This window comes from Candoia aspera, chromosome 6 (genome assembly GCF_035149785.1).
Source record: "Candoia aspera isolate rCanAsp1 chromosome 6, rCanAsp1.hap2, whole genome shotgun sequence".
Classification (NCBI taxonomy): domain Eukaryota; kingdom Metazoa; phylum Chordata; class Lepidosauria; order Squamata; family Boidae; genus Candoia; species Candoia aspera.
In genome coordinates, this window is record NC_086158.1 from 20,946,732 (window position 1) to 20,961,853 (window position 15,122).

At 35.7% G+C, this 15,122-nt stretch overlaps 1 protein-coding gene across 4 annotated transcripts in view; it reads left to right on the forward strand.

Moving 5' to 3' along the window:
• IFT80 (intraflagellar transport 80) overlaps nucleotides 1–15,122 on the forward strand; it is a 66,604-nt gene that overhangs the window by 13,274 nt on the left and 38,208 nt on the right. For 2 of the 4 annotated variants that reach the window (XM_063306497.1, XM_063306498.1), the window contains exons 2-6: nucleotides 1,997–2,107; nucleotides 4,010–4,078; nucleotides 7,562–7,671; nucleotides 8,763–8,852; nucleotides 9,602–9,739. In XM_063306497.1, coding sequence (XP_063162567.1) covers nucleotides 4,051–4,078; nucleotides 7,562–7,671; nucleotides 8,763–8,852; nucleotides 9,602–9,739 — 366 coding nt within the window. In that variant the 5' untranslated portion in view covers nucleotides 1,997–2,107; nucleotides 4,010–4,050. Of the gene's footprint in view, nucleotides 1–1,996; nucleotides 2,108–4,009; nucleotides 4,079–7,561; nucleotides 7,672–8,762; nucleotides 8,853–9,601; nucleotides 9,740–15,122 lie in introns of those variants that run through there. The other 2 variants (XM_063306495.1, XM_063306496.1) reach the window with 1 other exon arrangement.

A 15,122-nucleotide genomic window follows, 5' to 3' on the forward strand; every position in this document is an offset into this window, starting at 1 on the left:
GGTTTCAGTTAAGACCGACTGGGCAGCAACAAAGAAACTGGCAAGATTGCAGGAGGAGATGGCAGCAAGGCAGCTGAACAGAACTCTCTAATGGAGACTGGAAGGCTGGGAGAAGCTGGAGTGCGAGACACTATTGAAACTGAAGTTGAAAGATCTTGAACTGGAACACCACTCAAATTAGGCTGGCACTGGAACACTGGGTGGGGCTGGCCAGAGCCCCCTGGGCACTTCTGGGATCTAAGGACCAGACTGGACTGGACTCGATAACTCAGGCTGGACTGGATACTGGGAACTGAAGACTCGAAGCAAGGCTGGACTTGGCTGGAAGCCCTGGACTAGGCTGGATTCTCTGGACTAAGGACTCATAGCAAGGCTGAGGACTTGGAGCAAGACTGGACTCAGCCGGAAACCCTGGACTAGGCAGCAATTTGGATTCAGAACTAGATAGGCGTGAAACTCCTGAACAAGGTTGAGCACTCAAAGCGCAGCTGGACTGGACTGAAGATTCACTGTGAGACTGGAGGTTGAAGGCACGCTGAAGCCGCACAGGAGACCTGGAAATAAGCGGCAATCTAGAAATGTTGCAAGGCTGCACCGAAGGCTCCGGGCAAGACTGCGGACTGGAGGCACAACAAGGCTGGATTGGAGACTCTGAACACGGCTAGAATCTCGAAACGGGGCGAGAAGCGCACCTGGAACCCATTCTCACTGGTTCCAACTTCCTTTCTTTCTCCAGCGATAAACCTATTTTATCTTCTGCTTCTCTCCCCCTCCAGAGACCAGTCTCTCACTAGGGCTTCTCAGGTAAAAGATTAACCCAGTTGTCTTGGGCAGGAATATCTACAATAACTTCCTTCCTCTCACTTGGCAGTCCTGTACTGATAAAAGTTCAGAATGACTTCCACTACGAATCAAAATGGACTCCAGTTGGAAATGTTCATGTTGAATTCAAAGTTTCCCTTCTTCTCACAGAAAAGCCATTTCCACTTGATGCTATATTGTTGTACGACAGTGCTGCAGTAAATATGCATTCAGTGTATAACATTTATAAAAAGTGAAACTAAATACACATATTCTTCAACATGCACAATAGGTTGTAGGAGATATTGTGCAGAGAGTTGCCCAGTGGAAGTATGAGAACATTTATTCACAGGCATTGGCACTTATTTATTTTATTTTATTTATTTTATTTTATTTATTTGATTTCTATAGCCGCCCATCTCAGCAAGTGACTCTGGGCGGCTTACAACAATAAAACTATAAAACAATTACAATTAAAACAGTTAAAATATAAAATAAATACAAAATGAATATACATGGCTGCCAAGTAAGAATGTATGGATGTTAATACAGCCAAGAGATGGGACCGTCCACACACTCGAGGCCCCAGGCCTGGGCACAAAGCCAGGTCTTCACGGCCCTATGAAAGGTCAGCAGGGTGAGGGACATCCTAATTTCTGGAGGGAGGATGTTCCAGAGGGCAGGCGCTATGGAAGAGAAGGCACGCCTTCTAGTTCCCGCCAACTGACACTTCCTGGCTGATGGGACCCACAGCATACCCATTATTTGCTCCATCTTTCTTTGTATGGGCTGTTCCCTCCTTCTTTTAAGCTGTTTGGTGAGAGGAATGAGGAAAGGCAGTAGCAGAGAAGAAGCTGAAGCTGAGTAGTTTATAGAAAGATTGTGGACTTCTGATCAGCTATGCCAATGATACAAGATCCTAGTTTTAAAAAAAGTTAATTTATTTCAACATTACCTAAATTAGTTTATCTAATTTGTCCTATTGATTTCAGTGCCATATAACTGTGAATAATTTCAGTTGAATTGAAGCCAATTACTTACATGAATGAGAAATATTTACAAATTGAAGAATATATTTGATCAGATAATGATAAATTGAGTAATTAGAAAAAGAATGAACTGCTGTTTTTTAGAAATAGCCTTTGTATGTAAATCAGGTTTCTAATGCAATATAATTCATACAATATTCATGTAGGTAAGTTTCATTTGATTTCCAAAACTGGAAGAGTTGAAAAAAGTGTAGAAGCCCACTGTGGAGCTGTACTTGCAGGAAGATGGAATTATGAAGGTACCGCACTTGTTACAGGTAATAGGATTCATCTGTAAGTGTGCTCTGAGGGAAAACTGTTAACCCAAGAAGACATTCAGAAGTAGATTTGCTTCCTATTTAAAGTACAGAATTTGAAAGAAAGGATGGAAGAACATGTTGTGTAATTGCTTCAGTTTTTCAATTAGGTGATGGAAGATAAGCAACATGGTTACTATATAAAATTTATATAAGGAATATGCATGGAAATTATCTAGAGTTAGATAACTCTAATAGTACATTATCATTTGTGTGGTCAGAAAGTAGCTAAACCAGAGGCTACACTGGATATGAAAAGCTTCATTTATTACATAGTTCAGTCAGATAGTAAACAATCTGAGAGGCAACATCATGGAATAAAAACACTAGCTGCCTGTCACTCATGTATTGATTTATATAACAGTGAAAATAGTTGCAATATACAGCTTTATGCAAAATTAGGTACCCCTATCAAATTGTATGTTTCAGTGAATCCCTGAGTAAATAGAAGCTGACTCGTACTGTATATGGTACAGACATGAAGTGAGTGCATACTTACTATTTATGTGCAGTTTATAGATTCAAAATAAGAAAATAGTGAATATGGTAAGTGCAAAAATTTGGTTACCCTTTTAGTCAGCATTTTGTAATACCTGTTTTGGCAGAAGTAATAGTTTCCAAATATTGCTTATAGCTAGATAGTGTCTTTTCTGTTACTACTTTTGGAATGTTTTCCTACTCATCTCTGCAGAACTCTAGCTCAGAAATAGTCCTCATTATCAGTTCACATAAATAGGTAAAAATCAGAATCCAGTTGTTAATGATGGTAAATATAGGACTTTAGTAAACTCTAGATATTTGGCATGCGGACAATAAGATAGGAAGTATTGAAACCTATTTTCCAATTGCATAAAATAACAAAAGACTTTGGGCCAGCCTTCACTGAATATTATACGACCACTGTTACTCCTTTGCATGTGATGATAATAGACTCTTCTGTTCTTATTAGAGATTTGAATGTGTATACATATACATAAAAAAAGAATATAAATATTTAAAAAACGGAAAAATATGATTTCCTAAATATGTATTGTATTTTCCCCTGTTTTTTAATGTTTGTTTCTTTTTTTTAAAAAAAAGGACAGAAGAATTGAAACTAGAGGTTATCGAGTATTTCCTTACATTTTCTTCTTAAATTATTCATAACATGGTTAAGAAAATTATTCAGACAGGACTATGGTAAAGATGTCCTCAAGCCAACCTTGACTTCTGACAACTACACAAACACATCTTTGAAGTTTTCTTGGCAGTAGTTTGCCATTGCTATCTTCCAAGATAAATGGAAGGCCTGTTAGTATTTTCATTGTATGCCTTCTCATTTGGATGATTTATGTTTAGAGAAATAAAAGATTCAGTTCCTTTTTCTTCCAACCACATTGATTATTATGCTAACAAATTTAGAAAACCTTTTACCTTTGAATTAGTCACCCTGAGAATGATAGTTCTGTTTATTTGGAATATAGGAATTGCAGAGGAATAATTTTTTTTAATCCATTCAATCATGTCCGATTCTCAGAGACTGCCTGGACAAGTCCCTGCAGTTTTCTTGGCAAGGTTTTTCAGAAGTGGTTTGCCATTGCCTCCTTCCTAGGGCTGAGAGAAAGTGACTGGCTTCGTGCCCAAGGCAGGACTAGAACTCACAGTCTCCTGGTTTCTTGCCTGATTCCTTACCAACTACACCAAACAGGCTGGTTTGAACAGAGGAATAATAAGACCATATAATTCCTCAGAAAGCAATGAGAAATACTTCAAGACTGTTAATACTGCTTTTTAGAGGCAAAATTAGTACAACTTACAATATTCAAAATGTTAAAGTGTTGAAGGCTTCTTTAAGCAAAGGCATTATTTGATGTTTATTTCTAGTTGGTGAAGATGGACAAATAAAAATTTGGTCCAAGAGTGGAATGCTAAGATCCACATTAGCACAACAAGGTAAGTTGTTGTTTCTTTATAGATAACTTCAATGCAGTTTTTGAAATTCCATCTAAGAATCAATTGATTTTTCAGTGGCTTTGAATAGCAAAAAACAAAAATTGATCACATGACCAAGGGAGTGCTTCAACAGCTGTAACTTTGAGGACCAGGCATAAATACTATTTGTTCAGTGCTGTCATAACTTTGAATGATCACTGAACATGTGGTCCTTAAGAAGGAGCACCTGTACAATATTCAACATTGCAAAGAAATTACGGCTTTATGAAAAGTATCACTCCTGTAGTCAAAGGGACTATTTTTCTAAATTTCCCTTCTAGTTAACAAACATAAATATGGACCTTTCCAAGGTCTGGAGTCAGCCATGGATAGAAATACCATTTTGAAAGCTAACTTTTCAAAGACTGGAACCAAAAGATCTAATGCAGCTTATCAGTGCAGCAGGTGAATCAACTACAGATGGAGTCAGCTGAGAAGAAAGAATAGCTAATACTGTATCAGAATGAACTAGTAGACTCAGAATGGATCAGTCTAGTCAGGGTTTTTGGTTGTTGTTAGAAATAAAACAACATCTCCTAGAGAAAAAAAAAAGTATAATAAATTGGTCCAATTGAGTTTTTTTTAAATAAGTCACTTAATGTGGTATGCAAATCTTTAGTCCAAATTAAATTGATGTTACCATGAAAATGGGAGAGGGCATCTCTGACAACTTTATATCAAAGGAAGCTAGCAATATGGATAAACATCATTACTAACGATTGGAAGGAATATCAAGGATAGTAAAATCCTCATGCTTTCAATTGTTAATTTATTCCAATGTATAATTATATTCCATTTTTAATTCATTAATGTTTTAATTTATATTTTGAATCTTTTTTGCTGTATGCTGCTTTGATGATTGCTGACATTCTATACTGCTGTTTCTTCAACCAGATAAATATATTATGAGTTCGCCTGAGAATAATGTATTGTGCCAATCTAATGTATATTATTTTTAATTTATTGATAGAGAATGTTACTTTGGTATTCTATATTGCAGTTACAGCACTCCATAAAGATGTTTGGATAGCTCAAGCTGCACAAATCATACAGTTGGAATGTAGATAAGACATAATCTCAGTCCTGCACCCAGAGCTGTATCCTGGCTGAAAAATATCCAAATAATTTGCTTTATGGTCATTTCTGCATTCACACAATCAAAATTTCATCCCCATTTAGGCTGTCCTTCTCTGATTCTTTGATATGAGCAACTAGGAAGTAACTTGATTATACTTCTTTTGCTTTTTCTGATTTTCTGCTCTTTTTTCTGGTTTTTTCCCCTTTTTTTCTGCTGACAAATCCATGTCAGGCCTTGATTTATTATCTCTGAATTTCAGTAGATTATTTCGGGGGGTGGGAGTTGGTTCATTCTGAGAAGTTGTAACTGACATTGCTAGAGCCCAAATACCAGCTGCAGCCCAAATGAAACTCCATAGGTTATTATGGTTGGATTTGTTGACTAACCAGTGATAAAAACAAACTGAAGGCTGCAGAAAATAAATGCTAAAATATAATATTGAAGATTTTGTCATATCCTCCAAAAGTCAATCCAAATAAAAATTTCTGCAGTTCTGCTAGTAGTAGGTCATAATTTGGAGATTCTCTGTGGTAAGGGAATTCTTTTGATGCAGACTAGCCAAGAAGAATGCTTCCCTGTGTATTCTTGTTTTCTCAATTTACTGTTTAGATACTTCCTTAGTCAAAGACGAGAGTAGGATAGAAAGCAATGCCATCAACTTGTCCTTTCCCCTCACTGCTAACTTTCTTTATCTATTTCAATACCCTTTATTTTATTTCTACCTCCTCCCTCTCTCTCTAACAAATCCTTCATTTCATTTTTCATTTGACAATAATATACTTTATTCTGAATATCGTTCAAGAGTTTGTTCCTTTAAAAATATTCTGATTGCCTTCTTTGTTACCCTCTTTTTTTGAACCAAGTGGTTTGATTATGCAGTGATAGAATATAAGCTGCTGTTTCTGGCAACTTTTCAGGACTATCTACTTAACAGAGAATTACCTTCTGCCACTTGAGCCTGGAAACTCTAGGTTTGTGTCAGTGATGACAGAAAGATAATGCATTTGTTTAAATATAAAGGTCTCTGATTATTAAATCAGTATATGTATTAACCATATTCACATGTCATATATTAGACTAGAATTCTTATAATTTAATTTTAAATTAATGGTATGTTGGTACATGTTCAATCACTACTGCTTCGCTTAGTCTAAGCAGATAAAAGCTACTTCTGTGATTTGTTTCTGATGTCTGAACCATGGAGTGGTGAAAGCAGCAACATTTTCTTGACATCAAGAATCTCCAGTTGGAGTGACGTATATTTTCAACTGATCCTACACTTATTACTCTTTCCATTGCAATCAACTATTTTAACTAGAATCCAAATAGAATGTCAGTCTTTAACCTTGTGTGATTTCAAAAGCTTATCCAAATTTCAGACCTGCCATTGCTAAGTCACAGTCCATTTAGACTTCCTTTGCAAAGGCCACTTTGTTTAATGCTCTTGAAGTAGTCAAACTCTCATATGAAGTCAGAGGTTAGGAGATTTGGGATTTTTAAAGAGTTTTTTATGCTCTTCCAGCAGCACAGCCAAAGGTCTTGGCTGTTACCCAGTTGTGCTAAACCAAATGACTCTTGATCAGAGAGTGCACAGAGAGAGGTTTGGTATCTTCCACAGGCAGAAAATGATACTGTTCCCTTAGCTAACATGAATGAAATCGTCTTCGGGTTTCAGGTGTGTATTAAGAATACAACAAGCTGCCCTCCTTGCAACTGAACAGAATGTGTCAAGTGTTAACAAGTTCTTGCATGAGTAATGGGAATGTGTTCGTTGTTTCATCACTGGCATGCTGTGCCAGTGTATAGTGATAATTTCCCTTGTCCTTGGGCTGTCAAACCAGCAACATCAAATGCTAACCCATCTTTCCATTGTTAGGAGTGATACTTCGTCCTTTATTCTGAAAGTTAATTTGCCATTCCTTTGATCAAACCCTTGGGATCCCAAACAAGAAGAATGCCATTGTCAAGACTGTGATCAGGCAACCTTGTACTCTCCCGCCATTTTACTCCATGACTTCCATAATGCTTTGCCATTAGCATTCTGGATTGTGTGTCTTAACCTGTTCCTCTTCATCCAAACTTGGGTAGCATCACTTCGCATCCTGATGAAACCTAATCCCATACTGATGGATGATCTCACCCAGAAATTTCGTATAGATGTTAAATAGGAGCAGAGAGAACATTGACCCCTGCAAAATCATGTATGAAATAAAGTTTAGCTTATTTGTTGCTAATTTTATCCATTTTTAACACGCTGCATAACATTCAGATAGATTAGAGCAGTATTAAAATATTTTGGAATTTAAATAATAGTAGCATTTCTCACAAACGTATCCCAGTGTATTTTTCTTCCTTTATCTCTATAGGAACACCAATATATTCAGTAGCATGGGGTCCAGATTCTGAAAAGATTCTTTACACATCAGGAAAGCAGCTGGTTATCAAACCACTTCAGCCAAATGCTAAAGTTTTGCAGGTAGCATTAATATAGTATATTAATAATGTTACAAAATATTTATGTGGTGAACAGTTTCCAAAACAGTAATCTTCATCTTATCTTTGCTGTGTGTAGGATGATGATTTATAGCATTCACAGAATGTGTTGTATTGGTAGAATTGTCACCATTTATTTCAGAGTTGGTATTCAGAAGTATCTGTTGTGCAGAAGCTTAGAAATGTAAGCTAGAGAAGCTAATCAAGTTAACGAGTACTGTACTGCCTAATGCATGATAGTTTATGTCACCTTGCTAACTTAAAAAGTAACATTACCGCTCCCATTTTATTTATTTGATATTCATGTCATCTTTCATTTAGGAGCTTAAGGCAGCACACACAATGCTTCTGCCCCCTGTTTTGCCTCACAGCAATCTCCCAGTGAGTTTCTGTGGCTGAGGGAAAACTTGAACCTGAGCCTCTTGTTCCTAGTTCAATACCTTTAACACTGCACCAGGACAAGGGGCCAGGATTAACTTAATCTGGAATTAGATTAAAAATTGTAATTGGATATTATAGTTCTATAATATTTAACTCTAATTCTGGAAAATGTGGGAAGGAAGACTTAACACTTGCTCAGGGAAGAACTGTAGGAAACAGTGGATGGTATTTCAGCCCACTCCTAATTGTTTATTAAACAAGTGAAACTATCATGGGAATTGTATTTACAACGATTCATGGCACATAGAAATAGAGTTACACTGAAATATGCTAATTGAAGTGGATTGATAAATAATGGTGTCGAGTATCCATTCTATATTGTGAGTTTTTCTGTTTCAGTTATTTGTAATAAAGCTGTACTAAGATGTATATTTTAAATTTAAATTAACCAAATCCTTATACATGGTTTATACAATCTAACTTAAAGCGAACTTTTTGCAAACTGAAGAAAGTGATTGAACTTTATACTTGTCCACATATCAAATACTTTAAAATGTTGTTTATTTAAAAATGGTGAAACTAACTCACTTACTTAATATTATGCCCTGTTAATATTGGAGCTCTTGAGCCTTGTGAGATGCACTATTATATGCTTTATTTTAAATACATTTTGTTCTTCCTGTTTGTTCCCAGTGGAAAGCTCATGATGGAATTATTCTAAAAGTTGATTGGAATTCTGTCAATGATCTTATTCTCTCAGCTGGGGAAGACTGTAAATATAAGGTATGGATTCTTTCCACAAAGTCTTGTAATATGCTATCAGCCATCATAAAAAGTGCGGTTAAATAAAAGAAGCCAATATTTCAATACACTTTAGGACCTTTGCAGGTCTGTAAAGCAAAGGAAAGCTAAAGTAAGTTCATAAGCACAACTGCAGTTTCAGTTAGCAACCACTTTGCTTAACAACCAAGTTACTGGTCCCAGTTGTGGTTGCTAAATGACTACCTTATTAAGAATGTTTTAAACTTACTGCATACCTACTTATACTATATTAATTATAATTATAATTACTGAGGGCCAGTTTGGTGTGAATTAAGGTGCTAGCCTAGAAGCCAGGAGACTTAGGCATGAAAGCTGGCTGGGTGGCTTTGGGCCAGTTACTCTTTCTCAGCCAAACCCACCTCACAGGGTTGTTGTGGGAAAAATAGGGAGGAGTATTAAGTATGTTTGCCGCCTTGAGCTGACCAAGTACAGTATAAAAAAGGCGGGATACAAATATAATAATAATTTCTCTGCCCAATATATTAAAACATAAATGATTTTGTTGGAAAAATATTCATGGTAGTGTACCGACATAATCAAAAATAGTTAAATATTAGGATTGGAAATTTTAAATGCCATTAAGTTTTGAATGAAGATTACGTTAATATTACTTTACATGGATACCAAAAAAAAGCCACACAATCTCACTGAAATGAAAGCACATCATCATACAAATTCCTGACCTTGTTTTCTGTTCTTTAATAAAATAGGTGTGGGATAGTTATGGTCGTTCACTATATAGCTCACAGTCACATGAATATCCTATCACTTCTGTTGCTTGGGCTTTGGATGGGGAATTATTTGCTGTTGGATCCTTCCACACTTTACGACTTTGTGATAAAACAGGGGTAAGTAACAGTTCAGGTGATATATATACATTGAAAAAAATATTAAGTGATTGTCCATTTGATATCTGTATGAACGATGTCTCTGTGTTTTCTGGATTTGCTTTTAGAAAAAAATAGTATGTACTATACAACTCAAGAAAATGGCACCACAGATTAAGATTTTAATCTATACATTTTTGAATGATAAAAATGAGTAAAGTTATTAAATTTCTAGATGGAAATAAGATATAATGTCTTAAATTCAAAGCTGTTTTGCTTCTCATTCTACTACATTGGATTAGCAAGTTTTCTACCTAAGGATACACAGTATTTAGCAACTATTTAACTATTGTTAAATTTGTAACAGCATATCTTTCAGTTAATTTGATTTCAATTGATGTCAGTTTTTATATATTTTATTATTTTTCATTTCCAAAATTCTCTTGGTCAGCTTAAGGAAATTTTGTTGATTATGTAAATTATGGTTGCTAGTTTCTCAAACAATTACATCTTGTTTCTTGTATAAGAATCTCTTGTATTGGAGGTATCATTTCATAGTTTTTAATTTTAGTTGCTCATTTTAGTGATCCTTTTGAACGTGCTTTGTGGTATAGAAGGATATTTCTTTCAAGCAGCCATAAGGTAAATTATCAAAAGATTTTGTAGGCCAAGTTTGAAGAGGAAATATATCCAAGAACTATTCTGAGATGTGCCGATTGGGCATGATGCAGTCATATAAGATGATATAAAATTGAGAATGTTTGAGTTGCTGGGGTTATTCTGCTCACACTGAGTTGGGCAGTCTTGAAAATACTTGTAATAAAATGAAATAAAAATAAAAATTACTGCTCAGTTCTCCATCTTCTACACTGAACTGCTGCCATCTTTTCACTGGCCCCTGCAACATGGCCTGGTAATATGATCACTGTGGATTACAACTTCCTGGTCTGGGATGCTTCTGTTTATGAGCTACAAATGGAATAAGCATGAGGCATAACTGTGCAAAAGTACTGGTTGCTTCTACACAATAGTATTGAATCAGGCTTTGGGATTGTTAAGAGTGTGTGTGTAATTTCCTCATGTGTGATTTTGTTTGTATTTTTGTATGGCTCCTTTTCCTCTTGCTACTTGTACCCTAACATTCCAAGAAGATGAAATTCAAATTACAGCTAGTCCTCACTTAACAATGGTAATTGGGACTGGAATTCCTGGCATTAAGCAGTTGTAATGCACGATGTCACGTGACTGCACTGCTTAACTACAAAAATTCTGGCACTTCCGGTTGCTGTCATAAGTGCATCCTGCGCCATCATTAAACGAGGGGGTCACGTGATTGCCATTTGCAATCTCCTGCCAGCTTCCCCATTGACTTTGCTAGTAGGAAGCTGGCAAAGAAGGTCACAAATGGCAATCACATGACCGCAGGATGCCGCAACCATCATAAATATGAGGACTGGTTGTAAGAACCACTCATTCAGCCCCGATGTAAGTTCAAACAGTTGCTGAATGAGTGGTTGTTAAGTGAGGACTACCTGTATTTGAGAAAGCAGTAAATAATAACAGTTGCTGACATTTACTTGCATTTAGAAAGTTGAAAGTGACTTCTTGAATTGTAATCTATTGTAGTGTATTGCAACATTTACCCACATCTTTTGCATTCTGTTCTTTTTAAGCCATCTGTCTATATTTAATGTCTCTCATGGGTGCTCTGCCTTTTTCCACTGCTTGTGTGTTCACCTATCTCTCACACATTATCTTGTCATCTTCATCTTGTTCCTTCACTCTCCTGCCCTATGCATACTTTCTTCCATGGAGAGGCTTTATAGAAAAACAATAGCCAGTCTTTAAATTATGCAAGTTATTACCAAACTCCAAGACAATATGGATTAGTAAAGTAAATCATGAGTAATTTATGTCTCAATAAAGTATGCATTTAAGAATATGGGCATTCATTTTTGTGTCAGAATAATCCATAACTTTAGTCCTTTCTCCAGCAAATTTGTATTGGCAGTTGCAACCGTTATAAAGAATACATGAACAGAGGATTATTTAATTTAATGCTTCAAAGTTTTTCTTTTAAAAATTGGGAGTCAAAGGAGAAAACTCTTTTACCTCAGACACACAATTGATATTTTGAGATGCAAAATATCAAACAAACTACATTCACAGAACTCTTCCTTCAATTTGATAAGAAGTAGAACGGGGTGGTATAGAAAGAGAAAGCTGGCTTAAGGAAATTACAGAGTTAACTAGAAACCGTTGCATAATATTTGTCCTAAACATTCCTGAATATTAACAAAGATTTTCCTCCTCCATTTTTTTAATCTTGTAGGCAAAGTGAAGATTTTATATATGCTGATTTAAAAAAGAAAAATCTTAAATGTATTACAAGATGACATTCTTAATTGACTATATGGCATAAGTAAATGAATTTACAAAATAGATTTCTTTAAATGGACTTCCTAGAAAGTTTTTTTTCTTTTGGCTTGGGGAGAGGAGTGGATTTTAACAGTAGCTAAAGCCAGATGCTATCTATTCCTTTACAGCTGGCTGGAATAATTTATTAGGCTTGCCTCTATACATTTCTGCTGCTTCATGCAAGTTTTTTCCTTGACTTAAATATAAATAGCTGCTAAAGAATTAGCTGTACTAGTGCTGAGAGAGAAGAGAGAATGACTCACTGGTTATATGTGTGATAGTATTTGAAGAGAACCAGACCTGGCTTTTTGGTCAACACAGACATTTTTATTGTGTCTGATGTAATGGAGCTGAATCAGCAAATTGCTCCCTGGAGAACCATCAGGAGATACACATATCATTAACCCTTCTGCAGCATGTGTGACTAGTTATAAAGCATAATTTAATTAAATACGCTAACATACACTTTTTTGCTTCAGTCTTTTTTCCTGTTTCTTGTAGCACTCTTTAGTATTATAAGTGTATAGTTTGCCATTTCTACAGGTACACTTTAGAAGCAGATTTTATTTAATTTGTTATTCACAAATGAAAAACAGCAATACAATACTGAAAGTAAGCCTAATCGTTATACGTAATGACCATACCAGGTATAAATTTGGTGTCATACACAATTTTTAAAGTATGTTTAAAGTATGATACAAGAAAGAAAATCTATGTCCCTGCTTTTCAACATTTTAAAACTTACAGTTCTTGAAGCCTGTGACTATTCATACATACCTTGTGGGTGACTTCCTGTAGGTGTATACATGATTTGACAATGTTGGTTATGTTGCAAATGCAGTATCCTTACACAGAAATAGAAATGAGGAGGAAGAACAGAGAGGTCTAATATTCTCCCTTCCCTGCAGTTATAGAAAATGAATCATAAGAAAGGACCTTTTTCAGTGCCCCAGAGAATGAAATATTGATGCATGTTCTTTGTATCTTGATTTGATAACGTGTGGTTAACATGTTTTTCATATTGGATAATGGTTTGTTTGTTTGTTTGCTGAAATCTTCATTTTTAATCATGTTCTTGATTTTCCCACTGGGCGTAGCATCACAGTTTCTGCATGTTCTATTATATTAGTGCACAGATACATCGTTCTAATGCAATGTAACGGCATTACGGTATATTTTTCTCTGCTATTGTTATGCATCTTCATTACTTCCTTTCTGATTGAAATTTTAAAATGCTAATATTTATAGTAAGAAAGATAAATTTGAAAGGAGAATTGTATATTACAAGCGTTCATAGGGAGATTGTTAGAATCTTTCTGTACTCAGATTTCTGGCAATGGAATCTGTGCCAACATTGATTTGATAAATAGAAGAAAGTAATGAAGTATACCTGGGGTGAAATTTAAACCTGCTTTAAGTCTTCTGTAGGTCTTGATCAGTGTTTTTGAAATTTGGCAACTTTAAGAAGTGTGGCATGCTGGCTGGGGAATTCTGGGAGTTGAAGTCCACACATCTTAAAGTTGTCAAGTTTGAAAAACACTGGTCTAGATGAGAAGCAGGTAGAAACAGCAGTCCCTAATCTGTTCTTGGTTCCCTGTAATAATGGAAGCTGGTTTTTTAATAAATAATCCTGTTTATTGGAAGCAATTCAGTGTGTCTTTAGGAAACCATTAGACCCCATTTTGCATGACTGTTTCTCAGTTTCTTTCTTTGATCCTTTATAAGACATAGGTACATGTTATTATGACACACTGAAAGAACTACATGATATTTGGTTTTACCATTTTTAGAATTGCTGAGAGGTTTTATAAAATAATTATTCTACTTTGTGTGATCTATTTGGAGTGGTATTACATATTTCCTCTTAGAGAAACAGTTTTTCTAGATCCAGGCTAGATTTAGAACTGGATTTGGTACCAAGAATATAATATATGTCTGATTATAGTTATTGCCCTGTTGATTGATCCATGCCAGGAGAGAAACAGAAGTGCAATCCTGTTAATCATGTAACAGCTCATGTTGCTCTTGACCATGATATCTTGTTGGAACACTTGAAGATACTTCAAAAATTGTCTTGGGGGCAGGTTGTGCCACAAATTTTCATTTTGCCCCCCATGTTAACATGTATATGAAGCTGCTTGGAAGAATCACTCATAGATTTGAACTAGTTCTCATTATTCTCCTGATTATATTCAGCAATACTTCTATGAATTTAACATACAACATGTCTGTGCTCCATGTATTAAAAGACAATGTGAGAGAATAAACTGAAACTTAATTCAAGCAACACATTAAGTTCAGGTGTTTGTTTCATATAACATTTCTGATAGTTGCAGCTCACATGGAAGTAATCATGCGTAGAGTTAGGATCCCTCCTGCAGGTAATTTGTCTGCAAGTGTGGAAACAACCTCTTCACGTATAACACCAGCAATGACTTGGGGAGGAAGGAAATTGCTAATTGTTTCTCCAATATCGTATTGAACACAGTAAGGTAATACTTACTGGCTTGGAGTCATGAACATCTGTGGCAAAGGGAAACAAATGTCAAAATGTGCACAATAACACCATCATGCAAATGTTGGCTGCAACTTACACAAGCATGTAATAGTGGGATTTGAAAATTTAAAAATGGCTCAAAATCATTCCTTCTGACTTTTTTCTGGATTTAGTTTTTAAAATCAGTATTATCATTGTATATTTTTATACAATCCCAGAAGCATTGGGATTGAGAGGCATATAAAGACAAGTCTTCTTCAAATTCAACTTGACTCCTGGTAACTTCATTTACTTCTGTGCTGTTTTCTTGTTAACAGTGCTGAAGTGATTTGTCATTGCCTTGGCTTGATTTTTTTCCTTGACTTTCCACTCTAGTCTACAATCTTTGCATTTCCCGATCATTTCCCATCCAAGCAGTTTTATTAGTCAATGACCAAAATAAAGTTTCTCTCTCTCTCTCTCATATCCAGGCAGTAATCCAGAATGGCC